This window comes from Thalassophryne amazonica, chromosome 1 (genome assembly GCF_902500255.1).
Source record: "Thalassophryne amazonica chromosome 1, fThaAma1.1, whole genome shotgun sequence".
Taxonomy (NCBI): Eukaryota; Metazoa; Chordata; class Actinopteri; order Batrachoidiformes; family Batrachoididae; genus Thalassophryne; species Thalassophryne amazonica.
This window is the reverse complement of record NC_047103.1, coordinates 50,066,841-50,093,324: the sequence shown is the minus strand read 5'-3', so window position 1 is coordinate 50,093,324 and position 26,484 is coordinate 50,066,841. Positions and strand designations below refer to the sequence as shown.

At 40.8% G+C, this 26,484-nt stretch overlaps 1 protein-coding gene across 2 annotated transcripts in view; it reads left to right on the top strand.

Moving 5' to 3' along the window:
- The window catches only part of armc1 (armadillo repeat containing 1), a 43,964-nt gene extending 18,356 nt beyond the window's left edge, over positions 1–25,608 (top strand). For both annotated transcript variants that reach the window (XM_034169615.1, XM_034169623.1), the window contains exons 4-7: positions 12,583–12,775; positions 14,165–14,281; positions 21,255–21,329; positions 23,646–25,608. In XM_034169615.1, coding sequence (XP_034025506.1) covers positions 12,583–12,775; positions 14,165–14,281; positions 21,255–21,329; positions 23,646–23,837 — 577 coding nt within the window. In that variant the 3' untranslated portion in view covers positions 23,838–25,608. The remainder of the gene's footprint in view (positions 1–12,582; positions 12,776–14,164; positions 14,282–21,254; positions 21,330–23,645) is intronic.
- Positions 25,609–26,484: the final 876 nt, after the last annotated feature.

The window sequence follows — 26,484 nt, the reverse complement described above, 5'->3', positions numbered from 1 at the left end:
TTTTATGTTCCAGAGTGTAGCAGATTATTGTGCACAGGTCAGTCATGTTGTACCCATGGCTTTAAGCTGCTTTATTATGCCCTGCGCGGTGCTTGGGCTGCGAGGCGGGGCATATGGCATCCGGGTTGTCTGTCCATCCGTCTGGCCGCAATTCATTCGCCACAACGTAGCTCGGCACCTATTGCTCGCAAAAACTTCATATTTGGTGGGTACATGCCTTGGAGGAGTACTTTGCATGGGTTCGAAGGCCAGTGACCTTGACCTACTTTTGAAGGTCACCAGTGGTCACAACTGTCAAATCCTTTGCCACAATGTAGCTCGGCACCTATTGCTTGCAGAAACTTCATATTTGGTGGGTACATGCCTTGGAGGAGTACTTCGCATGGGTTCGAAGGCCAGTGACCGTGACCTACTTTTGAAGGTGACCAGTGGTCACAACTGTCAAATCCTTTTCCGCAACATAGCTCGGCACCTATTGCTTGCAGAAACTTCATATTTGGTGGGTACATGCCTTGGAGGAGTACTTCGCATGGGTTTGAAGGTCGGTGGCCTTGACCTATTTTTCAAGGTCACCAGTGGTCACAACTGTCAAATCTTTCGCCTGAAATTTGTTCGCCGCAATGTACCTCTGCACCTATTGCTCGCAGAAACTTCATATTTGGTGGGGACATGCCTTGGAGGAGTACTTCGCATGGGTTCGAAGGCCCATGATTATATTACCAATAGTTGCATTTGTTCGAAGGCTGCTGACTTTTTATGGTCACTGTTGGCCACATCCTCTAAATAAATATAATGTCAGTCTCCAATTTTTCCACTGTATATCCCAGTTTACATCAAACACATGAGGGTTCAACCAAATACCTACCCCACACATGTACATATTACTGCACTTTACATGGAAAGTAGTACTGCGTGCAGGGCATTTCATGACGAATGTCTCTAGTTTATTTCTTTATTTTTATGTTTTTTTGCAGAACCATGGTACTCTTTCATTTCTGTAAAGGATACACTGAACCCAATCTGTTGGTTGTTGCTTACAGCACTACTGTAGTTAAAATTTGTACACTGACCCTAAGCGAGACAGAGCTGAACAAGGACATGAGAGTCCCGTTTGCTGTGTGTTTCTGCATAAATGTGCACCAAAAATGACCATAAAATTCAGGAAAAAGCATTGCATAAAATATTATCGTATTTTTCAGACTATAAGTCGCACTTTTTTACATGTTTTGGCTGGGGGTGCGACCTATACTCCAGAGCGACTTATAAATGAAAAATATACTGGTAGATTCTGAATTAATTTACCGTAGTAAAACAATTTTACGTGACAGAATCGCACTATGTTTTAAAATGGCCCCCGGAAACAGAAATGCAATGCATCATGGGCACTGTAGTATGGCGGCCGCCCTATAGATCACGCTGGTCGTGATAACCAATCAGAGAACAGAACACTGGACGCGTATTCCTCACCTCACCCAGACAATGATTGTGAAACAGCGTGTGAAGCAGATGAACACGGTGCTTGCTGTTATTCCGGGAGGGCTAACAAAACAGCTTCAACCCTTGGATATCAGGGTGAGCAGAGTGTTTAAGTTGACGCTGAGAGCTGCGTGGGAGCATTGGGTGAGCTATGGCGGAGGATTAGCGTCTGCACTTGGAAGCTGCTGGCGTCGACACCACGGGGAGGTCATGAGCTGCGCAGGTAGGTGCTGCATGAACATCGGCAGCTGACACCTGGTGTGTACTATGGTCCACAGCGGGTAATATGTTAGAAGAGAACTGTTCAGCAATGGTGCAGGTTATGGTTCGGCTCGCAGTGTGGTCCACAAAATACAAACATATCTGTAGGTAAAATGCAGCTCACGAGAGGGCACTCAAGGCTTGTGTGACTGTTCCTGTGACTTCTGACTACCATAGAAAAATAAAAATTTCAACATTACTGATAACTTAACAAGACAACGGAGAAGGCCCGAAAAATGCCACCAAAAAGAAAATCATTCTCTGCGGATTACAAGTTGCAACTGGTGAAATATGCATCCGAAAACCGTAGCTGTCACAATATTATCATCTGAACTTTTCATGTTAAGTTAACATACCTGTATGTCCATGCGACTTATAGTCCAATGCGACTTATTTATGGTTTATTTTTCTTTATAATGGATAAAGTGGCTGGTGCGACTTATACTCCAGTGTGACTTATAGTCCGGAAAATACGGTAATCATGATTCAAGTTATACTAGGCCTATCAACAGAATTTAAAAACTGGTATGTAGTTTGATGTCCGCACTTTCAACACATATTCAAACAGAGACTCAGACTGTGGTAGATTGGATGGTACATCCGCTTAATTCGGTCATGTGACTTTAACACGGAGGTGCATCAGCCGACTCCAGAGGGTTAAGTCAGTAACGTAAGGCAAGGATTGGATGTCTTTGGTACTAGGTCTCTTTGGAGAATCTTTGGGTACAGCTGGAATGTATTTCTGTCAAATAGTTTCGTAAGGAGAATGATGAGAAGGATCACTTACATAGTGAGGGAGCAATAGCCATTTTGGCCATGTGATGTGTTTCTCTGTGTATGATCCAGCACGCAGGTGTTGCTGCATTGAGAACCCCAGCAACTGGAAAAATGCCCAGGGGACTTGCGTGCTTTACATGTGACAGATAGATGATTACTTTTGAGTGGTCGGGATCGACCATTTGTCTGTGTGGGCACTTCCATGGTGTGATGATTAGGGTTATGACAAATCTCAAATTTATTAGCCTGGGGTTATTAATGATGAACTTTTACCTAAAACTCACAAAAATGACTTTGGCTTTGGCAGACCTTGAAAAAATCTCCCGCACCTAAGACTGTTTCATATTTCACATTAAAACACCTAGCAGCTCAAACACTCTTTATTATAACATGTCAGTTTTGCATACAATACACATGAGGAATGCATGAAAATGAGTACATATAGCATTTGTAGTGTTTTTAATAGTGTTTCAGATTTGTGTATTAGTGTTAATAAATTTGCTATTAAGATATTTGTCTGTTCTGCAAGTAGAACGAACTTCCTCCATCAACTTTACAGCTCTCTCAGCTACTATGTTGGAGCGAGGCATATCAAGCACTGATGGTTCCTTTTTCCAGTGAGTAGAGAAGCATTTCACAGCTTTGGGACACTTAAGTTTGGATATTGCTAACAGCACGTCTTCATAATCCATCTCTGAATAGTGTTGGTTAGAAAACCAGGCCTGCGACCATGTAGTTGCAATGAAATCCCAAGTTACCCTCAGCTGTTCTCGTCAATTTGGAAAAAGGAAAAATGCAGTAAGTGCAAAAATTCCTCGTGATTCCACCTGGCACTGTGAAGTGATGGCAGCTTGTGCCATTTGATGCGAGGCCATTTTTCCTCCATTTTGTAAAACGTGTATGCTTCACAAAGCTCAAAAAGGAATTTAAAATCATCTCTCCAGCCAAGGTTCTCATACTCAGGTATCACTTCTGTGGCCATGTATGCATTTTGCAAATCATTATACTGTTCCAAAATGTCATCAATAAACTCGTAGTTAATGTTAGGTGACTGTGACCGTATAGGAAAAAAGAAGTCCAACACATGTCGCAGAACAAGATCACGAATGTGGTGTTGGCACCCGATGTATTGAGGTTCATCTAATCCCTTGTCTCGAAATGTCCTCGGAAGCCTGGCTACTACACCATTTTTGCGCCCAGTATTGACTGTTGAGGTGTCAGAGATGATCATCTGGATACTGTTCCATGCATTGTACTCATCAAGCAGGTCCTGTAGTGGTATATAGATGTCTGCAGCAGTTCCACTGTCACAAGCCAAAATGCCAAGTTGTAATGTTCTTCTGTCATTTTTCTAGCACACAACTTGGTACGCCTTATTGTCAATTTTCTTACCATCAGAATGCAAACAAAATTTCTCTTCAGAGATCAGTTCCATGAGGCGGTTCTTAACTTGTTCTGCATCTCTGATTGTTCGACTCCAGACAACAGACTGTGATGGTGTTGGGACACTAACTCCATCTTCAGCCAGACTTTGAAGCACCTGTGACGCTTTTCTGGTTGACAGAGTGTTTAGACACCAGTTTGGCAGCAGACTTTGAGTGGCGTGTTCAATTTAATCTATTTTACCTTTATTTTTGTATTTCTTTTAATTATTGTTTATTAATATATTTTAGCAATATTTATTTGTATATATTTTCCTGTTGCTTCTTGATACTTGTTCATTCTTTTCTTGTTATGTTTTTTTTTTAATAGTATTGTGTAAACTCATGTATTTTTAAAAGTGATGTGGTGCTAGGTGCGGGTTTTTTTTTTTAATGATCCAATGAAATAAACTTCAAAAAAGTCATCTATGGGTAAAAGTTCATCAAATGCAACATCAATCAATCAATTTTTTTTTATATAGCGCCAAATCACAACAAACAGTTGCCCCAAGGCGCTTTATATTGTAAGGCAAAGCCATACAATAATTATGTAAAACCCCAATGGTCAAAACGACCCCCTGTGAGCAAGCACTTGGCTACAGTGGGAAGGAAAAACTCCCTTTTAACAGGAAGAAACCTCCAGCAGAACCAGGCTCAGGGAGGGGCAGTCCTCTGCTGGGACTGGTTGGGGCTGAGGGAGAGAACCAGGAAAAAGACATGCTGTGGAGGGGAGCAGAGATCGATCACTAATGATTAAATGCAGAGTGGTGCATACAGAGCAAAAAGAGAAAGAAACAGTGCATCATGGGAACCCCCCAGCAGTCTACGTCTATAGCAGCATAACTAAGGGATGGTTCAGGGTCACCTGATCCAGCCCTAACTATAAGCTTTAGCAAAAAGGAAAGTTTTAAGCCTAATCTTAAAAGTAGAGAGGGTGTCTGTCTCCCTGATCTGAATTGGGAGCTGGTTCCACAGGAGAGGAGCCTGAAAGCTGAAGGCTCTGCCTCCCATTCTACTCTTACAAACCCTAGGAACTACAAGTAAGCCTGCAGTCTGAGAGCAAAGCGCTCTATTGGGGTGATATGGTACTACGAGGTCCCTAAGATAAGATGGGACCTGATTATTCAAAATCTTATAAGTAAGAAGAAGAATTTTAAATTCTATTCTAGAATTAACAGGAAGCCAATGAAGAGAGGCCAATATGGGTGAGATATGCTCTCTCCTTCTAGTCCCCGTCAGTACTCTAGCTGCAGCATTTTGAATTAACTGAAGGCTTTTTAGGGAACTTTTAGGACAACCTGATAATAATGAATTACAATAGTCCAGCCTAGAGGAAATAAATGCATGAATTAGTTTTTCAGCATCACTCTGAGACAAGACCTTTCTAATTTTAGAGATATTGCGTAAATGCAAAAAAGCAGTCCTACATATTTGTTTAATATGCGCTTTGAATGACATATCCTGATCAAAATGACTCCAAGATTTCTCACAGTATTACTAGAGGTCAGGGTAATGCCATCCAGAGTAAGGATCTGGTTAGACACCATGTTTCTAAGATTTGTGGGGCCAAGTACAATAACTTCAGTTTTATCTGAGTTTAAAAGCAGGAAATTAGAGGTCATCCATGTCTTTATGTCTGTAAGACAATCCTGCAGTTTAGCTAATTGGTGTGTGTCCTCTGGCTTCATGGATAGATAAAGCTGGGTATCTGCGTAACAATGAAAATTTAAGCAATACCGTCTAATAATACTGCCTAAGGGAAGCATGTATAAAGTGAATAAAATTGGTCCTAGCACAGAACCTTGTGGAACTCCATAATTAACTTTAGTCTGTGAAGAAGATTCCCCATTTACATGAACAAATTGTAATCTATTAGACAAATATGATTCAAACCACCGCAGCGCAGTGCCTTTAATACCTATGGCATGCTCTAATCTCTGTAATAAAATTTTATGGTCAACAGTATCAAAAGCAGCACTGAGGTCTAACAGAACAAGCACAGAGATGAGTCCACTGTCCCAGGCCATAAGAAGATCATTTGTAACCTTCACTAATGCTGTTTCTGTACTATGATGAATTCTAAAACCTGACTGAAACTCTTCAAATAGACCATTCCTCTGCAGATGATCAGTTAGCTGTTTTACAACTACCCTTTCAAGAATTTTTGAGAGAAAAGGAAGGTTGGAGATTGGCCTATAATTAGCTAAGATAGCTGGGTCAAGTGATGGCTTTTTAAGTAATGGTTTAATTACTGCCACCTTAAAAGCCTGTGGTACATAGCCAACTAACAATGATAGATTGATCATATTTAAGATCGAAGCATTAAATAATGGTAGGGCTTCCTTGAGCAGCCAGGTAGGAATGGGGTCTAATAAACATGTTGATGGTTTGGATGAAGTAACTAATGAAAATAACTCAGACAGAACAATCGGAGAGAAAGAGTCTAACCAAGGAAAATGAAAGTTTTGAAAAAAGTTTTGTAGTCATAACCCTAGTGATGTGGTAACATGTGACACAGCACATGCTCCCAGACTTAACTTGGCTTGTAATCAGTAATTTGTTAACTACTAGCAAGGCTTTCCCCAATGCTATTTTGTTTGGAAATGCCCAAGCAGTAAACTATTGGGATGCACCGATCTCGATATCAGAATCGGCCCGATCCCGTATGTATGTACTTGTAATCATAAAACTGCTCTGATACTAGACACCCGATACTCATTTACAGCAGTGCGATGTCAACCTCTCAATGCATTGTGTTTGTATTGTGGGTTGATCGCAGCAGCTCGTGAGAGGCGGAGGTCATGGTTAGGCGGAACTGCCCGCTTTTCCAAAGAAGCATTTGATGCTGTGAGCTTTTCATCTGTTTTCTGCAGCGCAGCTCTGAGTTGAGAACAGTTGTTGTCTCTCAAAGCGCAGTGACAGCAGCACACCTGCACTGAGCTTTGCTAAGACATTTTTAAGCTTTTTTTTCTTTAAAACTCTGTGCCGCTCCGTGTGTGTCCTCGCTAAAAACAGCTGATGCACACGCATTAACAATGCTTGTTTTTTCCACCCAAATGTGCCTAAAGTCTCTTTCTGTGGATGACATGGTGTACAAAAATACTGAAAAACGTAAAACAAATTCCCTACTGCTCAGTCTGGTCATGCTTTTTCCATAAATACACGTCAATTCTTCCTGCACAGGGACAAATCCAGGCGGAAAGGGAGGGTGTGCTTCCCCCTCCACACCCATAGATTAAAGGTCCACTTTTGAAGACAGTTTTTCATACTACTACTAATACTATAATAATAATAATTTTAACAATTAAAATGTTAGAATTTAATAGTTACATTTATAAACAGTGTATATTATAAATTGTAAGTTATACTGTTACAGTGCTGTCAACATTTAAATATGAGGTCAGCAAAGTTGTCTTTATTTTATTTTTTATAAAACAAGTATTTATGTTCATTGAAGTCAAGGAAGGGTGACTATAAAGTGAGTATTGGCAAAACTGGTTATCATTTTCATGTTGAGGTGGCGGGGGGTGTTGTCAGTATCTGTTGAAAGTAACTAATAAAGTAACTCAATCTAGTTAATCTTAAAATTGAGTAATCACTAAATAAGTACTCAGTAATATAAGTTACTTTTCAAAGTAACTGTGGCACCACCGGCGCTCATAGACATAAAGTTATTGATGCACTGTTTCAGTTCTGTTCATGGTGCAGTATATTTTGTAGTGCTGAAGTCCACAGGTTTCAGTGAGATGTCTGGCAGTGTCATGTTTGTTAAGAAACACACGGTTAATGTTAAAGCACAATTTGTGTTGTTGTCAAAAAGTGAAGTAGCATGATTTAAGTGAAATGTTTGTAAGTAAAAACAAAGCTAATAGTATTGGTAGCAGTTGCAGTAAAAAGTAAGGAGCAACTGATGAATAAAACATTTTCAAAGTCACTATTATTAAGGTATCATTAAGTATTCATATCGGTGCTCGGTATTGACACGTACCCAAATGTCAGTACTCGTACTTGTAGCCGGTCTAGGAAAAGTGGTATCAGTGCATCCTTAGTAAACTTCAATGGCGTCAGATAACACCATGCTAGAAATACAAATAGTTCATTTCCTTGACTGTCTGCTTGAGGCTGGCTCCAAAACAGAGCACATTCTCATAGGAGTCCATGTTAAAATGTTCATTTTTAGAGCAGAAATAAATATGTTTACATCCTGGTATAAAAATGGTCTTGGTCTCTATAGATAGTTTCCTCCTCCATGACAATTGTCGGGGGGGGGCTGATTTTTAGTTTTAGATGTTTTAAGCCATAAAGTTCTGTAAATTTTGTGGGCTTGGATGCTTTGAGTGACAGTGCCTGAGCGGAGCATCTCGTCCTCTCACTGTGACTGTGTAGCTCAGGGTCCATTCAATGCGGCTGCTTTTTGTGGAGATTGTGTTTGTTTTGTTTGGAGTATTTTATTATAATCACCTGGAATAACACGGCTTGTTTTGTGGTGAAACATTCTAATGCATCACATCCCTGCTGCAATATCTGCGCAGAGTGAAATTCTCCTCTGATTTAAGCGCTTTTAGGAGCTGTCGGTAGCTTCATCTGCTGTCGGTAGCTTCATCTGTTAGGTTCAATTAATGCAGAATTACTGAGAAAATAAGCAGCACGTAATTTTTAATGTCCACACCAAAGCAAATCGTTAGAACAACTACCGTGCACTCCACCAAAATATGATGTAACTGAGGTTAGCCTGGTAGCTTACATGGTTCAGACTGAAAGATAGGGGTGTATTCAGGCTTCTTTTGTCACACAATGAAAGCATCTATGGTCCACCTCTATATTAATTTATGGGGTTGGCGTGACCTAGCCAAAGTCAGCACTGCCACTGCTGCCAACATGGCAATACCCAGATATGGGCTTCATATAGGCTTTTCCGTTGTCCGCCGCCAAAAATCGGTCCACCCTGCCTTCACTGCGCATGCATCATGTCTGAGCGTCAGCAGCGATTCACCGATTATCACCTTGTTTCTGCTTAAAACTGCATTCAAGTCATCATCCATCTCAGTGACAGGTATCTGAAGCTTTTGTACAACAATCATTTCCACAAATTCAGCATTTTTTCATAATAAAAGACCTATCATAGAGCGCCACAGCAGCACATCTGAGTCTGATGTCATTTTGGAGCATCGGTAGCAACTCACCAATTACCGCCTCCTTTCTGCTTAAAACTGTCTTTAGATTGATTTAAGAGGTTTTACTTTGTCATCTGATGGTTAATAATCACATTATTCCCTTTGATCACTTTGGTTGTAGAGATTCAGTCTCAGACGTGCTGCTGTGGTCCAAAATGACGCATGTGCAGTGAAGGCAGGGTGGACCAATTTTTAGAGGGGACTGTTTGGTCAGCAACACGGGTCTCTATGGAAAACCTATGGACGACATCACACAGGCTTTGTCCAATATATTTATAGTCTATGCGAATGCGGGGTCCCCCCCCAAAAAAAAAAAAAAAAAATAAGAACCAAGGCTCCGTGGCAGTTTTCCTAATCCACTGCTTTTTATTGTTAGCGCCCTTTGTTCATGCGGCATGCTAGTAGGTTGTGTAATTCAGATGTTTCCCCTGCAGCATAACTCTTTACCCAGCCTGAAGAAAGCTAGTCAACTCAGCAAGTAATATGGCATCAGGAGGAGCCCTGCAGTAACAGCAGCAGCTTTGTCTGCTCACAGTCCACTCAATGTGACTTTGGTTAGAGGTCGATCATAGCTGGACTGAGTGGGAGCACATGGCTAAGAGGGAGTGTCTGGTGTGGTTACACCAACAAAAGGTGTGAAAGTCATTGTTCTTCCTTCAACACTTAAAGAAACACAGCTCTTAATTAACTTGTATACAGAGAGTTTTTTAACAGCAGACCTGTTATTTGTCAAATGAAGAATGTTTTGCCTCCTGCACGGCTGACAGCCATCTATAGAGCTGGGTTGCATGATGCTCCCAGAGGGGGTTGCTCTGCCACAGAGCTGATGTCACATGTTGTCATTACACACTGAGGGTTTACTTTGTGATATATACAACAGGGGAGTGCCACAATCCTTCACATGTTTCTGGTACTAGAACCGGAACTGACCGCAAGTGGTTTCTGCAGGGAAAGATGCTGCCCTCCAATTTTATTATCTGTTGCAACACCCCCCCCCCCCCCCAAAAGAAAACAGTAGATTTAATAGGGTACCGCAGTCTCGTTTGAACGCTGCGTGATATTGTGGGATTTGACCACTTAGGGGGACCTCAGCTCCGTTGCGCAATATATACACAGCATAATTTCACACGGATAAATGGTGTACTGTTTTGTTTTCGGCTGCAATCACCAAAGCAGTTGCGAAAAGTACACAACTTTTTTTCGGTTTCCAGTGGAGAAGAAAATGTGAGGCAGCAGGGAGACATCATGTTGGTAAATGTTAGCCTACACAGCTAATCAGAGTAGCTCTGTTCTCTCGCCTGCAAAACCGCCTTGACATGTTTGTGCTCCGGGTCATGAACAAACCGCAACACATGTCTACTTTCCCACCTCATCGTCACGTTTTCTTTGCATTTTCACTTTGTTTGCGTGTAATTTGCCCAAAAACCCATTGAAAATGCCGTGGCAGGTCCCCCAGAAAGAGAAATTATGTCATATGCATCATATTCTCCCCCATTTAGCGCCCGCCCTCAAACAAGACTTTGGTCTCCAATTAAAACTCAGGATAGACGTTATGGTGGTCTCTTTGCAGATTGTGTCGGACACTGCAGTCATCTTTCCCTTTAAAAAGAGATCATACTTGAAGGGAGGTGATGGTCTAGTGGTTAAGCATTGGGCTTAAGACCAGAGGATCCTCGGTTCAAATCCCAGCCTAACCGAAAAATCATTAAGGGCTCTTGGGCAAGGTCCTGTGTGTAGTGAGCACCTTGTATGGCAGCACCCTCACATCGGGGTGAATGTGAGGCATTATTTGTAAAGCGCTTTGCAGCGCTTTGTAAAGCATCAGATGCAGATGGAATAGCGCTATATAAATGCAGTCCATTTACCATTTGCTTTGAGGTTTGTTTGTGTATGAAGAGTTTTGGGATACACAGTGTTGGATGCCCCTGCGTCCTCTTTTGTGTGAAAGTGGGTGCCTGTTTCTGGTGTTGAAAGATCACTTGGTGATGTTGGCTGTGACTGGCCCCCTGTGGCAGCAGCTGGCTCCTTGGTCTTCAACATGAAGCCAAGACTAGATTAGATTTATTTGGCCTTAAAGGTACATGTACATAAAATGCATAAAACAACCATTGTTGAGGAAAACACAATTAGTTTATTTATTTATTTTTTAATTTATTTTAATTTATTTAGCACCAAATTACAACATAGTTGCCTCAAGGCGCTTCACACAAGTAAGGACTAACCTTACTAACCCCCAGACCAGCAGTGGTAAGGAAAAACTCCCTCTGAGGAAGAAACCTCAAGCAGACCAGACGCAAAGGGTTGACCCACTGCTTGGGCCATGCTACAGACATAATTTACAGAACAATTCACAATAAAGCTTAAAACGTATTTACAAAACACAACTTTTACTAATATTAACCTTTCAATCCTAAGAAGAACATCCTGAATGGATTCATTGGTGCTTATAACTAATTAGGTGTTTACTCCACTGATTTCAGTTTAAGGTTGGATTTATAATTTTTGACTAATTTTTATGAAGCATGTCTGTTTTGTATTAGTGTTTCTTCTTAATACTGACATCTAGACTCAACAACTGCACAATAAACACGTGTTCGGTTGTATTTGGTATATATAATAGAGCACTTTTACAGGTAGTCAGTGAACACACTATTTCTGAATTATTGTGTTATTCTGATTGCAACTTCAACTTTAAGCAATTCACACAGTGCACTACCTCAGCAGTGACATTCGTGTCTCTGGGCCCTCGGCTTTTGAGTTTGGGAGAAGCCTTTGAAGAGCTTATGGAGTCATGAGGTCGCTGGACAGGGAAGTTTGGTAATGCAGACATCTTTCCAAGAGAATGAAGGTCTAAATCTGCTGGCTCCTGGTGCTTCCCGTCTTACTGTGTGGTTGTAATGCTTGGGTGCTAATCAGTGATCCAAGGTGAGGAGTAGTTGTCTTTTTAGAGAATCCTTAGGTACCAGTGGAAAGACTGTGTTAAATGAGTCATTACTTAGGGAGAAGAAGATGAGACCTTTCACTTGCATTGTGAGGTTGTCAGTTTGACCATGTGGTACATTTCTGTGGGCATGATCCAGAGAAACCACCAGGATCCATGATCCTGTTTCCTTAGTGTTGAGGACCTCACCAGCTGGCGAAGACCATGGGACCCACATATTTCACCTGCATGAAGAAGCTAGACGGTCACATTTGAGAAGTAGGGATGTACTGGTTATTTGCTTGGGTGGTTGCTATCCAAGACTCGGGCAGGTCTGTGGTGTGTTGACTTGTGTTTGTTGACCAGACGTGACTTTCCTTGTTTCTTCATTAGGCATGTGTTGTACGACTCTTTTGCCCTGGAGTACTGAACTCAGCAATTCAGTTGACACATTGAAGAGCATGACATTTGTTATAACAGTTGTTTCCTTTTCTGAAGTTCTTGTGGTTCCACACACAAGCCTGCTTACAATTTTCTTCTTCTCTCACCGAAGGAGTACATCCCCTGGGGAAACCAAACTGCTGGCGTCTGAGATCTATGAAATTTTGCAGTCAGCTGGTAAAGAGGAGGCAGCACAAGCTGAAGCAGCTGCAGCCTCTTGTCAGCGTAAAGCCCATTTCTTTCTGGGCTCCAACAACAAGAGGGCCAAAACTGTGGTGCTGCACATCGACGGGCTGGATGACTCTGTAAGTGTTCAGAATATCAGATCACCTAGCATCCATCTGTTACATCATTCAGATGCACAACATTCAGAAGCGGAATAAAGTCTGATAAGCGATGCATTTAGTTCAGATAAAACCTTTTCTCGGCTAATTGTTTTTTCTGCTGTCATCGGAGTGATGGGTCTTAGTGTGAGTGGTCAGGATGTAAATGTTAGCAATTGAACAGCAGGGCATTGAGATTGAACCTGAAAGCTGCTCTGCAGGAAGCTTCCACCTAGCAGGATTATTTTCAGCAGACAGACGGCCCCCCTCTGTTACTCCAGCAAAAACACAAAGACCACGGGAGCTGGAATCAGTCATACAGTGCATCCGAAAAGTATTCACAGCGCTTCACTTTTTCCACATTTTGTTATGCTTCTGCCTTATTCCAAAATGGAAGAAATTGTGGATTGGTGCATCCCTAATTTTGTTTGCGCTCCCTGAACGGGATCCACTGGAGGTGCACATACGGCTCATCAGTGCCACAATCGGGACATGCCGGCAGGATTTGCCGTGCCTGACCATGGCAAATTACCCTCAAACGCGATCAGACTCTTTCGAAAGCTGTTTTGACGCCATCAGGACATTTAGGATGCAGTCATACTGCGATCAGACCGCACTCTGACCACCGTTTGACGTTTCTCCAGTTTGAATGCAGCTCGACAGTGATGTGCATGTGCACTACATTCGGGCTGGCTGTGTGATTGTCCCCGACTGTGTGGCATGCACTCCAGAATGCTGTACAAGGATTCCGAATGCAGCTCGAATTTGTCCATCTGTAGTTTGAATGTCCATTTGTGCAGCATTCATGCTCATTCGTGCTTTAGTGTGATGGGGAGGTGCGTGCAGACACAGTCGAGACATTCAGCTAGGATTCAACATGCTCAAACAAATTGAACAGTCCCTTACACTCTCTAGCTGCTTTGAATTGTGTACAAATTGCCGTCCGAATATTACGACTGCAGTCAGATTGTGGTAGGACTGCACCTCGACCGCCGTTCAGTTGTTTTCCAACACGAGCGTAGAGTGCATGTGCTCTGGCTGCACGAATGTGACAACTGCTGTGAGAATGTTGTACGAGGAGTTCGAATGCAGCTCGAATTTGCCAGTGTGGCGCTTGAATCCTCATTCGTACGGCATTCGGGCTCTTCGTGCTCTAGTGTGATGGGGGTATAAAGGATACCATCCTACATATTGCTTTAAAAAATGAAAGAAATTTTATCTTTTTTTTTTATCTTTCTGTTTCTGTATGTCTGTTTGCAACAACTGAAGTTAACCTTTTATGCTCATATTGTATGTAATTTACTTGTGGTAGCTTCTGTAAATTTTCCATATTTATAATTGAAACATTCATTTGGTTTCTGTGTGTTCCAGACTCGAAAGAACCTCTGTGAGGAGGCTTTGCTGAAGATCCGAGGAGTTATCAGCTTCACCTTCCAGATGGCTGTTAAGAGGTGTGTGGTCAGGATCCGCTCTGACCTTAAAGCTGATGTAAGTGTTTGCCAAATCACTAAAAATCACTGTAAAGCATAGTTTATGAAAATGTCAGTTTCTCATTTTAACAGGCATCCTGTTTCCAAATGTGGAGATTACTTTTTTCCTTTTTTGGAAAAGACTTGGAGATAGGTATTAAAGGCACTGCGCTGCAGTGGTTTGAATCATATTTATCTAATAGATTACAATTTGTTCATGAAAATGGGGAGTCTTCTTCACGGACTAAGGTTAATTATGGAGTTCCACAAGGTTCTGTGCTAGGACCGATTTTATTCACTTTATACATGCTTCCCTTAGGCAGTATCATTAGAAAGCATTGCTTAAATTTTCATTGTTACGCAGATGATACCCAGCTTTATTTATCCATGAAGCCAGAGGACACACACCAGTTACTTAAACTGCAGGAATGTCTTTCAGACATAAAGACATGGATGACCTCTAATTTCCTGCTTTTAAATTCAGATCAAACTGAAGTTATTGTACTTGGCCCCACAAATCTTAGAAACATGGTGTCTAACCAGATCCTTACTCTGGATGGCATTACCCTGACCTCTAGTAATACTGTGAGAAATCTTGGAGTCATTTTTGATCAGGATATGCCCTTCAATGCGCATATTAAGCAAATATGTAGGACTGCTTTTTTTGCATTTGCGCAAAACAACTTCAGTTAATTCAAAATGCTGCAGCTAGAGTACTGACAGGGACTAGAAGGAGAGAGCATATTTCACCCATATTGGCCTCTCTTCATTGGCTCCCTGTTAATTCCAGAATAGAATTTAAAATTCTTCTTGTTACTTATAAGGTTTTGAATAATCAGGTCCCATCTTATCTTAGGGACCTCATAGTACCATATCACCCCAATAGAGCGCTTCGCTCTCAGACTGCAGGTTTACTTGTAGTTCCTAGGGTTTGTAAGAGTAGAATGGGAGGCAGAGCCTTCAGCTTTCAGGCTCCTCTCCTGTGGAACCAGCTCCTAATTCGGATTAGGGAGACAGACACCCTCTCTACTTTTAAGATTAAGCTTAAAACTTTCCTTTTTGAAAAAGCTTATAGTTAGGGTTGGATCAGGTGACCCTGAACCATCCCTTAGTTATGCTGTTATAGACTTAGACTGCTGGGGGGTTCCCATGATGCACTGTTTCTTTTTATTCACCTCTTTTTGCTCTGTATGCACCACTCTGCATTTAATCATTGGTGATTGATCTCTGCTCTCTTCCACTGCATGTCTTTTTCCTGATTCTCTCCCCTCAGCCCCACCCAGTTCCAGCAGAAGACTGCCCCTCCCTGAGCCTGGTTCTGCTGGAGGTTTCTTCCTGTTAAAAGGGAGTTTTTCCTTCCCACTGTCCCCAAGTGCTTGCTCATAGGGGGTCGTTTTGACCGTTGGGGTTTTTCTGTAATTATTGTATGGCTTTTGCCTTGCAATATAAAGCGCCTTGGGGCGACTCTTTATTGTGATTTGGCGCTATATAAATAAAATTGATTTGATTTAATGTCAGACAAGTATCATCTGTTTAAAAAAAAAAGTGTCCATGAATGTGGGATTTTCAAATAAAAATGCACATTCTGCAGAGAACAGGGATGTGAAAATTTTGCGGTTCAGTGGTGTAATGGATCACAGTTTATCTTTTATCCCTATGGGACCACGCCCTCCATAGTTCAGTACGCACATGAACCACGAATTAATTGTAATGTTTATATAAGTCTGATTTTTGTGTCATTGTGACTTGATTTGTAAAGTGAGGGCTGTGTTAATTTTGATGCAGTTGACAGTAAAAAAATCACTGTCTGAATTGAAAAAATGCAGCAGCCACACGCTCACACAGCCTGTATTAAAAACAAAAAGGCCTCACGAGAGAAGAGCTCCGCTGCAGCTTGCACAGGCAGCTTTCATACCTCACATAGACAACAGGCTCAGCACTTCTACATTCAACAAAAAAATAAATCTCCATTAACATTAAGGACAAAGTGTTTGTCACCTCTTTTCTGTGCAGCTGTGAGCCCACTGAACCGAGGATCGCACATGAAGTGTGTGTAGTTTGTGTTTTCTGAAATTCCAGAAAATGACAAGTATTCCGGGCAGTTTCCATGCGTCTGCTCATCAGGGCCACTGATCTGAATGAGTTCTGGTCAGTGTGTAGGATGAACGTATTTATCCAGAAAGGGTTATAAATCAAGCTATTCTTCTCACCAATGTGGACATCATCTCTTGTTTAAAAAAAAAAAAAAGTTTGTTGTAAACTCAGATCAATTTTGCTCCTTTTCTCTTTTTTGTACTTTTCATGATTTTGGCAAAGGCTTTTTTTATTCACAGATAATGTTCATGTTGCAATTTAATCTTTCATTTTATTTATTTATATATATATATATATATACACACACACCCGCTTACCAATTAGGGATCACCGGGGTAGGAGGGCAGGATCCTATCCCAGCATTCATAGGACATGAGGCAAGGTACACCCTGGACAGGCCACCAGTCTGTTGCAAGGACACACCCCCTACATTCAATTTTTGTTCACCTAAAGCCGGGTTCACACGGCAGGATAATTAGGCCGATATCGGACCCGATCCTCCCCTTCCGACAATCGTAAGGACGCCCCGACAATCATGATGACGTCAAAGATAATCTTATCAGATATTCCTGTCGTATGTGGTGGGTTAAGAGCGCTCTGATCTGCTTGGAAGGGCGTCAGTAGCGCTCCGATTGCAAATCGGAGATATTCAACATGTTGGGTTTTTTTGGCCCGATATCGCAGCGTGTGTTGTGTCCTCCGACCACAAACGAGCTCACAGCCTGCTGAATGTGACGTGCAGCCAATCAGAAAGCGAGGTGACGGACGTACGGAGCGGAAAATAAAATCAAAACAGCTGTTCTGACTTACCAGAAAGTCCGGTGGTTGCGCTGTCTCCACTTCTTTAAAGAACGCCTTTCCTTTTCCTTTTTTTTATCGTTTTTTCCCTCTGTTTTAAATAGTCCACAAAGTACCTCCGTTTGTTTACTCTGAAGTCACGTTTAATCTCGAGAGATTTTGGCGAGATTTCCTGTCTGAACTGTAAATGTTTATGTGTTAAATCTGTTCGTGTGTGTGGTGTTGTTGTTATTACCGTGTGGCTGAACACCACACACTGTACGACCAAACCTGTTAGATCCATGATTTTTTTATCTTCACGTGTGTGGTCTCTCAGGTTTTGGAAACCTAAAGATAATTTTAAAATCCTGTCGTGTGAACCAGGCTTAAGGTGTATGTCTGGATGTGGGAGGAAGCCAGAGTAACCAGAGGGAATGCATGTAAATAGGGGTGTAACGATACACAAAAATCATGGTTCAGTTCATTTTCGGTACAGTATGGGAACAAAATGCAAAGCCTAATTTTGCTTGTTGTTTAACCAACAATTTATTGTAACATTATACAAACAAGAAAATAAAATAATTGCTAAAATAAGTGCTGCCTGGTAATAAGTTAAATAAAATGTTCTCAAATAAACAACAAATATGTCAACTGATGCTGTCAATTGATTTCCTGAAAGCTGTGCTCCTCATGCGGTGTGAATTCACTCACACACACACACACACACACACACACACAGTGTAAATATAAGTTCTTACTTGTGCGTTTTAGTGACGTAAAGTCGCTCTGCGGCACTTTGCTCCGTCAGATCAGTTAGTGGAGCAAAGCCTTGTCCCCCCTCCTTCCCCACCGATTCTCTGTCTTGGTGCAACAAGTCGAAAAAGTCACACCGCGCCTCAAAGTCTCATTTACCACAGCCTCCGTGCAATCCTGGCTGCACACACAATGAAATCTCAAGAAAAACTTATAAAATTACTCAGTTCTCCGTGTGGAGCAGGGACACCGTGCGCCCGCTGGATGACGTGCTCGTCAATATTCTTTCTGTCTAACATCTTTCTGTGTAAATATCTCATGTTACAACATGGAAACCTGCTGCTTATAGACAAGTGTGGCTTGTTTATGTACAATTTCTTTTTTCTTTTTAAAATTGGTGGGTGCGGCTAATACAACCCCTGGCAAAAATTATGGAATCACTGGCCTCGGAAGATGTTCATTGTTTAATTTTGTAGAAAAAAAAGCAGATCACAGACATGACACAAAACTAAAATCATTTCAAATGGCAACTTTCTGGCTTTAAGAAACACTATAAGAAATCAGGAAAAAAAAATTGTGGCAGTCAGTAACGGTTACTTTTTTAGACCAAGCAGAGGGAAAAAAAATGTGGAATCACTCAATTCTGAGGAATAAATTATGGAATCACCCTGTAAATTTTCATCTCAAACTAACACCTGCATCAAATCAGATCTGCTCGTTAGTCTGCATCTAAAAAGGAGTGATCACACCTTGGAGAGCTGTTGCACCAAGTGGACTGACATGAATCATGGGTCCAACATGAGAGATGTCAATTGAAACAAAGGAGAGGATTATCAAACTCTTAAAAGAGGGTAAATCATCACGCAATGTTGCAAAAGATGTTGGTTGTTCACAGTCAGCTGTGTCTAAACTCTGGACCAAATACAAACAACATGGGAAGGTTGTTAAAGGCAAACATACTGGTAGACCAAGGAAGACATCAAAGCGTCAAGACAGAAAACTTAAAGCAATACTCGTATGTCTCTGTGACCGAACTGTAAGAAACCGCCTAAAGGAAATGGGATTTACATACAGAAAAGCTAAACGAAAGCCATCATTAACACCTAAACAGAAAAAAACAAGGTTACAATGGGCTAAGGAAAAGCAGTTGTGGACTGTGGATGACTGGATGAAAGTCATATTCAGTGATGAATCTCAATCTGCATTGGGCAAGGTGATGATGCTGGAACTTTTGTTTGGTGCCGTTCCAATGAGATTTATAAAGATGACTGCCTGAAGAGAACATGTAAATTTCCACAGTCATTGATGATATGGGGCTGCATGTCAGGTGAAGGCACTGGGGAGATGGCTGTCATTACATCATCAATAAATGCACAAGTTTACGTTGATATTTTGGACACTTTTCTTATCCCATCAATTGAAAGGATGTTTGGGGATGATGAAATAATTTTTCAAGATGATAATGCGTCTTGCCATAGAGCAAAAACTGTGAAAACATTCCTTGCAAAAAGACACATAGGGTCAATGTCATGGCCTGCAAATAGTCCGGATCTTAATCCAATTGAAAATCTTTGGTGGAAGTTGAAGAAAATGGTCCATGACAAGGCTCCAACCTGCAAAGCTGATCTGGCAACAGCAATCAGAGAAAGTTGGAGCCAGATTGATGAAGAGTACTGTTTGTCACTCATTAAGTCCATGCCTCAGAGACTGCAAGCTGTTATAAAAGCCAGAGGTGGTGCAACAAAATACTAGTGATGTGTTGGAGCGTTCTTTTGTTTTTCATGATTCCATAACTTTTTCCTCAGAATTGAGTGATTCCATATTTTTTTTTTTTCCCTCTGCTTGGTCTAAAAAAGTAACCGTTACTGACTACCACAATGTTTTTTCCTGATTTCTTATAGTGTTTCTTAAAGCCAGAAAGTTGCCATTTGAAATGACTTTTAGTTTTGTGTCATGTCTGTGATCTGCTTTTTTTTCTACAAAATTAAACAACTGAATGAACATCCTCCGAGGCCGGTAATTACATAATTTTTGCCAGGGGTTGTATTCAGGTGCTCTGTATAGTGTGGAAATTACAATAAACGCACGCAATGTGAACTCACCCGTGCACAGCCCTGTACCGAAATGGTTCAATTCAAATACATGTATCATTACACCCTTACATGCAAACATGGGGCAATCACGCAAACTCCACACAGAAAGGCCACATGTGGGAAGCAATCCAACAACCATCTTGCTGTGAGGTAATGGTGCTAACCATTAAGCCACTGTACTGGCTCAACAATTAAGCAAGTCAGTAAGTCCCTTCAGCTGCTCCCTTGTTTTCAAACATGATCACCACAGCAAATCCAAGGTGGATGTGCATGTTGATTTGACACAAGTTTTACAGCAGATGCCTTTCCTAATGCAACTCCACATTACATGGAGAAAAGGGCAGGGGTGGGGTTTGAACTGGGAGCCTTCCGCACTGATACCAAGCGCACTGACCACTTGTCCAATTCTGTGAAACATTGGACACTCGGTTCTCATTCAGGTTTGTTGTTTTCGGTACACATTAAGTTCTTGTTCATGGGCGTCTTTATTACTGGTACAGTATCTCAGAATAACTAACTTGTGCTGATATTTCATAGCCTGTAATTGAAAGATGGATGTGACTTTGTTTCTCTACTCAAACGCTGAACATTACTGTAGAAACAGGACTTGCTATAATCCTTTTAATTGTCAAGTCCAACTTTGTATAGTAATTTGTCAAACTCTTTCTCTATTCGTAAAATTGAACAAATCTTTTACTGCTGTGCACATGATGGACATACCTTTGGGGACGGATGTATATCATTTACTGAATTGCCATGACTTGTAACCAATAAGTACTCAGACTGCTGTATTTCACAAAATTGTCTCAAATCTTCTCATGAAAGTCTCATGATGTTTATTCAATTCATTGGTCTAAAATGCAGGAGAATGCATTTCAGCGCATCTAGAACTCTTTAGATTCCGGGGCCCTAGGCAGGCCACAGGCCCCCAGCCTCAGGGTTTCCTTGGATTTCTCTGTTACTGTGTCACATCCTTGAGAGAAAGATGCTGTTTGGTTATTGCTGTTCATGACAGACTTGTAAACAAGACATTATTCCAAACTCCTGTTACATTGCCTCACCCAAATTAGATACATAAAGTTATTTAAATTAGCATAGTCTGTTTTGCATACCTTTTGATATTTGTCTCATTATTTATAATATGGTTACTGGGGTAAGCATTACGTTCTCCATCCATGATTTTGTGTAGCTTTTAATATTTAATTCCCCGTAAAGTAGTATTCTGTATGAAGTAAAAAAATTTCACATGAAAATAAAAGTGTTTGTTTCTTGCAGGCGTTGGGCACAGCAATCAACTCCACTAAAGTAATGACAGCTCAGCAAGTGGTGAAGACAGAAGATGGAGCAGAGGTAAAAACAGATATAAAAAAGAAAATACCAACAACACATAGATTGTAGTATATATTCTGTAATACAGAGTGTATACATCAGTGGTGTATCAGTTTGTGAATTGTTTTGTACTTTGTGTCAGTAGCATGGCCCAAGCAGAGGGTCACCCCTTTGAGTCTGGTCTGCTTGAGGTGTCTTCCTCAGAGGGAGTTTTTCCCTTACCACTGTCGCCTGTGTGCTTGCTCTGAGGGTTGGCAAGGTTAGACCTTACTTGTGTGAAGTGCCTTGGGGCAACTTTGTTGTGATTTGGCGCTATATAAATGAAAATAAATTGAAATTGAATTGAGTGGTGTCCAAAGTATTCCAGAAAGGTCCAAGAGGGTGCAGGTTTTATTTGCAGCCACTGACTCCAGCAGGTGATTTCACTGATGCTCTCATCCCATCTGCTCAAAGTGATGTTAATCAGTGAAATCACCTGCTGGAGTCAGTGGCTGCAAATAAAACCTGCACCCTCTTGGACCTTTCTGAAATACGTTGGATACCACTGGTATACATTGCATTTTATCCCAATATCAGTTTGGCTTTAGTAAATTTCAAAGCACTATGTCTGGTGCTTTCTAGCTAGTAAGTTACGTTATGTTGGCACATTCGACCACAGATATTGTGTTGTTACAGATCACAAGTGAAAATGGTGTCCTCAACTAAAACGTATCGATTTGTCTTGGGAAGAAGTAGATTAGTTTTTGAACAGTGTGTACAGGTAAATAGTACAGGGTGGGCCAATAAAATGTTACCACTTTTTTAATTCGTACAATTTCCAACATAACAAAGATTTCTTTTTCATTTTCAACATTTTCAACATTCGTCAGGAAATTCAGAGAATCCTCTTGAGATGTGTGGCAATGTCATCACAAACTTCAATGTGCATGTTGCAGCTGTAATCCAAAGAACAGGAGCGTGAATTGAACATGTCATCAATTATTGAACTGTGAAGAAAACAAGAGACAAAGTGGGAAACCTTTTTTATCAAATGTTAATTTGATGCTTCTGTTACAAGTCTGTAAATAAAATTTTTGAATAATTTCTCATTTCAAAAACTTGTGTACGATCAAAAAGTGGTAACATTTTATGGGCCCACCCTGTATTTTGCCTTCCTTATAGGCTGAAACAGTGCACCTCAAGGTTGCATTTTAGAACCACTTCTTTTTTCATTACATGTAAATGGCATGTTAATTGTCTTACTGCTGATGATACTATATACTGCTCATTTTAATCTAAACACTAAAGTCTCTACAAGTTATTTCTAAGATCGTTTAGACAATCTGTTGTACCATCACTTGGTTCTGAATGGCGTTCAGAATCACTAAAACTGTTGTGATTACAAATGAACAATTTTTCTACTAATTCTCCCTTGCAAGTTAAAATTACTCTAATTTTGGTTAAAAAGTGATGCAAATTATTGGTTATTAGGTTTTTAAAAAAGGAGTAGTTTGCACCATCTGTTATGTTTATCATGTTACAGGCAACAAATGTAGCATCATAGACGCCAGTGTACATCAACCTTGTTTGACTGTTTCTTTAGAGATCAGGTATTCAACACGGGCAAAACGATTCAATTTATTTATCCTGTTAGCTCAGCCAATAATTTATATCACTTTTTTACCTAAATTGAAGCAACTCTTTTTGGTCCCTGTACAAATTGAAATAGACTTTTGTGACCATTTTTGCTGTTTTTACCCCGTAACATCTAGTCATAGATAGTCCAAAATATACCTTTTTGGAATCCTTACAATCAGATAAATATGGTGGCATACTTTTCAAAATGATTGGAGCATTTTTAAATGGTGACCCCTGTGTGTATTCTTTCATTGGCCCTAAGATTACTACTGTACACTTTGTGTAGGCCATGGCATACTGAGACTGGATTGTAGGCGTCATTTAGTCCCCATAAGTGGTACGGATTAGGTCAGAATTAGCTTCTGGCTTATGGACTATGGGTCCTGGATGGCAACCACCCAGGCAGACCACTGTAAATGCAGTGTGGTGTTCAGGGGTCATCCATTTCACAGCAGTGTCCAGGTGCAAAAAGCCAGTTTAAGCTGTATCATTTAGTTCATGTGTAATTTGGCCAGCAGGGGGCAGACTACACTCAGTCATGGTAGTTATTCTGTTGTCAGGTTGTGCTGTATGTTACTCCTTTAATCTTATACAGTAGTTTCTCTATTTCCTGCATGTATGTGCTTTTGAGTGATTACATAATGTTTACTGTCTTTACATTTTTAATCCACTCAGTTGTTTTTTTTTTTGTTTGTTTGTTTTTTGCCTTTGTGCTTGCAGCTGATTGTGCCATTCCAGGAGGACCCTGCAGTGGTGGTAGAGGAGAATACAGACATCCCAGACTACCTACCTGAGGACGAGAGTCCATCAGTGGAACAGGATAAGGCAGTGACACGTGTAGGCTCCATCACAGATGGCATGGGCTGGCTCAGCACGGCCGCTAACTTTCTATCTCGTTCCTTTTACTGGTGACCTCCTCTTTCATTCTCTGCTCCCAGTATTTTTTATTTCCCCCATAAAAAAGGTACCATCCAGCTGCAGCCTTAGAATCTGTCAGCCTCGTCGTGGACTAAAGCTCTCATCACCTCAGTCTGTCCTTCACTAGACTCCCCCCCCCCCCCCCCCCCGCAAAGCACACAGAGTCCAACTATGCGTGTGCAACAAGTGTTGGGCTTTCCAGTGGAAACTACAATAACTATATGTTGTGTATATACTGAGCTACTCAACACAACACTGCCTGTATGCACACAACTATATATACTAGCTGCATATGTATCTAACAGGATGTCGCCAGATGAATTCCAATCAGCCATAAAACCAAATAAGTGAGGGAGCTGCAAATGTGTACAGCAGAATTCAGTTGTGGCAGACGTAAGTGATCTGAGGATAAATGTTTGTATGAGTTTGAATGCTTTTGGCCTGTCTTCTCTCCGTTCCATTTCCTTTTCTATATGTTTTGCCTGCTTTTATTTTCTAAACAGGCAGATTTTTATTCTTTATTTTCAAGTCTTTTTTTTTAAAGCTTGCTATGTATCTGTCAATCTTCATTATGACTGCATTTTGTGTGCCTTTTTTCCATTTGTAATTATTTATTTATTCATCATTGTAACTTCAGACACCAGCAGAAGGCTGCAGCCCATTCAGCAACTGACTCACATGAGTTAATTTCCAGTACAGTAAGACTGTTGTATACAGAAAAGGGAATCGATGAGCTCGTTGACTGATTATTGTACCACACCTGTTTGTGTCATGAGTCAAAACTCTGACCCTTTGGGGGGGGAGTCTGGCAGGAAAGGTGGCAAATCAACTAAAGTCTCCTTGTTTCTGTGGCACAGACTTCAGGCTACCTCTGTTTTGAGTGCGCTGTTCCACATCAGCATTATGGTCTTGTCTAGCTTTAGCTGCATCCTACATCAACAATCACTTTGACGCCTGCTTGTCAAGTTTTTACTGCATTAGCAGGAATCTCACTGACATTTTTACAGTGTTACAGGCCCACTTGTTTTAAAATTTCACTTTAACCAGCAGTGTCCTTAATGCAAAGATCATGTTGGTGTGTGTGTATATATATACACACACACACTGAGTGTGGTTATGTAGATTTTGTAAATGGTGAGTGATAGCCTACAACCGTCTTACACCATTTTGTTTAAAAGGACATTCTGTTATTCTGTGCTTTTTAAAAAAAAAAAAAAAAATCTGGTTTGCATTTTATGTGAACATCTATATTTCTTTGAAAGCAAAGTAGGCCAAAAACAACGAGTTCTCCTGGTGGTTTTGCTGTTACACATCAGACACTAAATTGTTTTCTCCTCTGCCTTTTGTATGTTTAACAATTGTATAAAATGTTGTCAAGACAGCCTTTTATGATTTTGTTGTGTGGAAATGTCAGCTTGGTTGAGCTGAAACTGTTACTGGAATGCCACAGAATGATGTTCAGCTGAAAGCAATAACTCTTGATGCGCTGACTGTAATAATTATAATTCAGGAACAAAAAAAAGAGTTAATAATTTATCAGTATTAAACTGTTAAATGTTTGTTTTCTGGTTTATACAAAATTTTAAGTTGCTTCATGTAATATAGTTTTAATATGTATTGGCACAGCTCATACAACAAAAGAAGACGAACAGTGTTTTAGTGTGTTCTTTATGTTAATTGTGTACATGTCTCTGTCTTTACACATCTGGATAATTAACTAATAACCATTAATGACTTCCTTCAAAATAAAATTTCAGGTCAACAGACTTCATCTGTCATCAACTGTAACATTGCAGTGCAACTCTTAAAAATAGTGTAGGTTAACAAACTTTTAAAGCAGATTCTGAAAAAAACACTTGCCTCCTGTATTTTATTCTCATCAGAACCTTTTTTTTTTTTTTTAATTATTAAATGGTTCCTCATAAGGTGTGCAGTGATCGCACCAGTCCTGCAGTCCTTTGTCAAATCACTGAAGGCAGCAAACACTCTTTAGTGACCATATTTGAGGATGCCCCAGGGCAGTCCTGTGGCCCTGCGCACCGCCGTCCCCAACCTCGGTGCTGGTAAGGCACAACAGCAGCCAGTCCCAGCTGGAAGCCCTGGAGCCACTGCTGCCAAGCCTCCAACATGATGCCGTACCAAGCTGGAGAGTCAGATCATGTCGCCCTGCTGCATCATCTGAACAGAAGGTGACCAGAAGATAAAGTTAACACTGGCATTTATGCACAGAATAGACACATTTTAATGGACAATTGTTACATTCATGTCCTGCAAAATATTTGTGATGCTTAACCGTTTAATGACATTACAAATGTATTTATTCAAATTATTTGGATAGCACCGTTACAGGTGTGCAGTTGATTTGCAGGCGAAATAGGTTGAGACTGTGGCTCAAGACTTCTCATAAATCACCACTAGAGAGAGACAGTAGCCCTGATAAATTAGAGCACGAGGTCAAAACATTTGATGACAGCACTTGTACTGTAAGTAGGCCTGATTATGCTGTTGACAGACTTATAGAAAACAATACTTCATCCTAGTTCTATCAGTTTGTGCGCTACCCACTGTGACTGTTAACATGCTCTGTGTGTAACATAAACTGCTGCATGTGCAGATGTTTGCCAAGTAGACCTGAGGGACT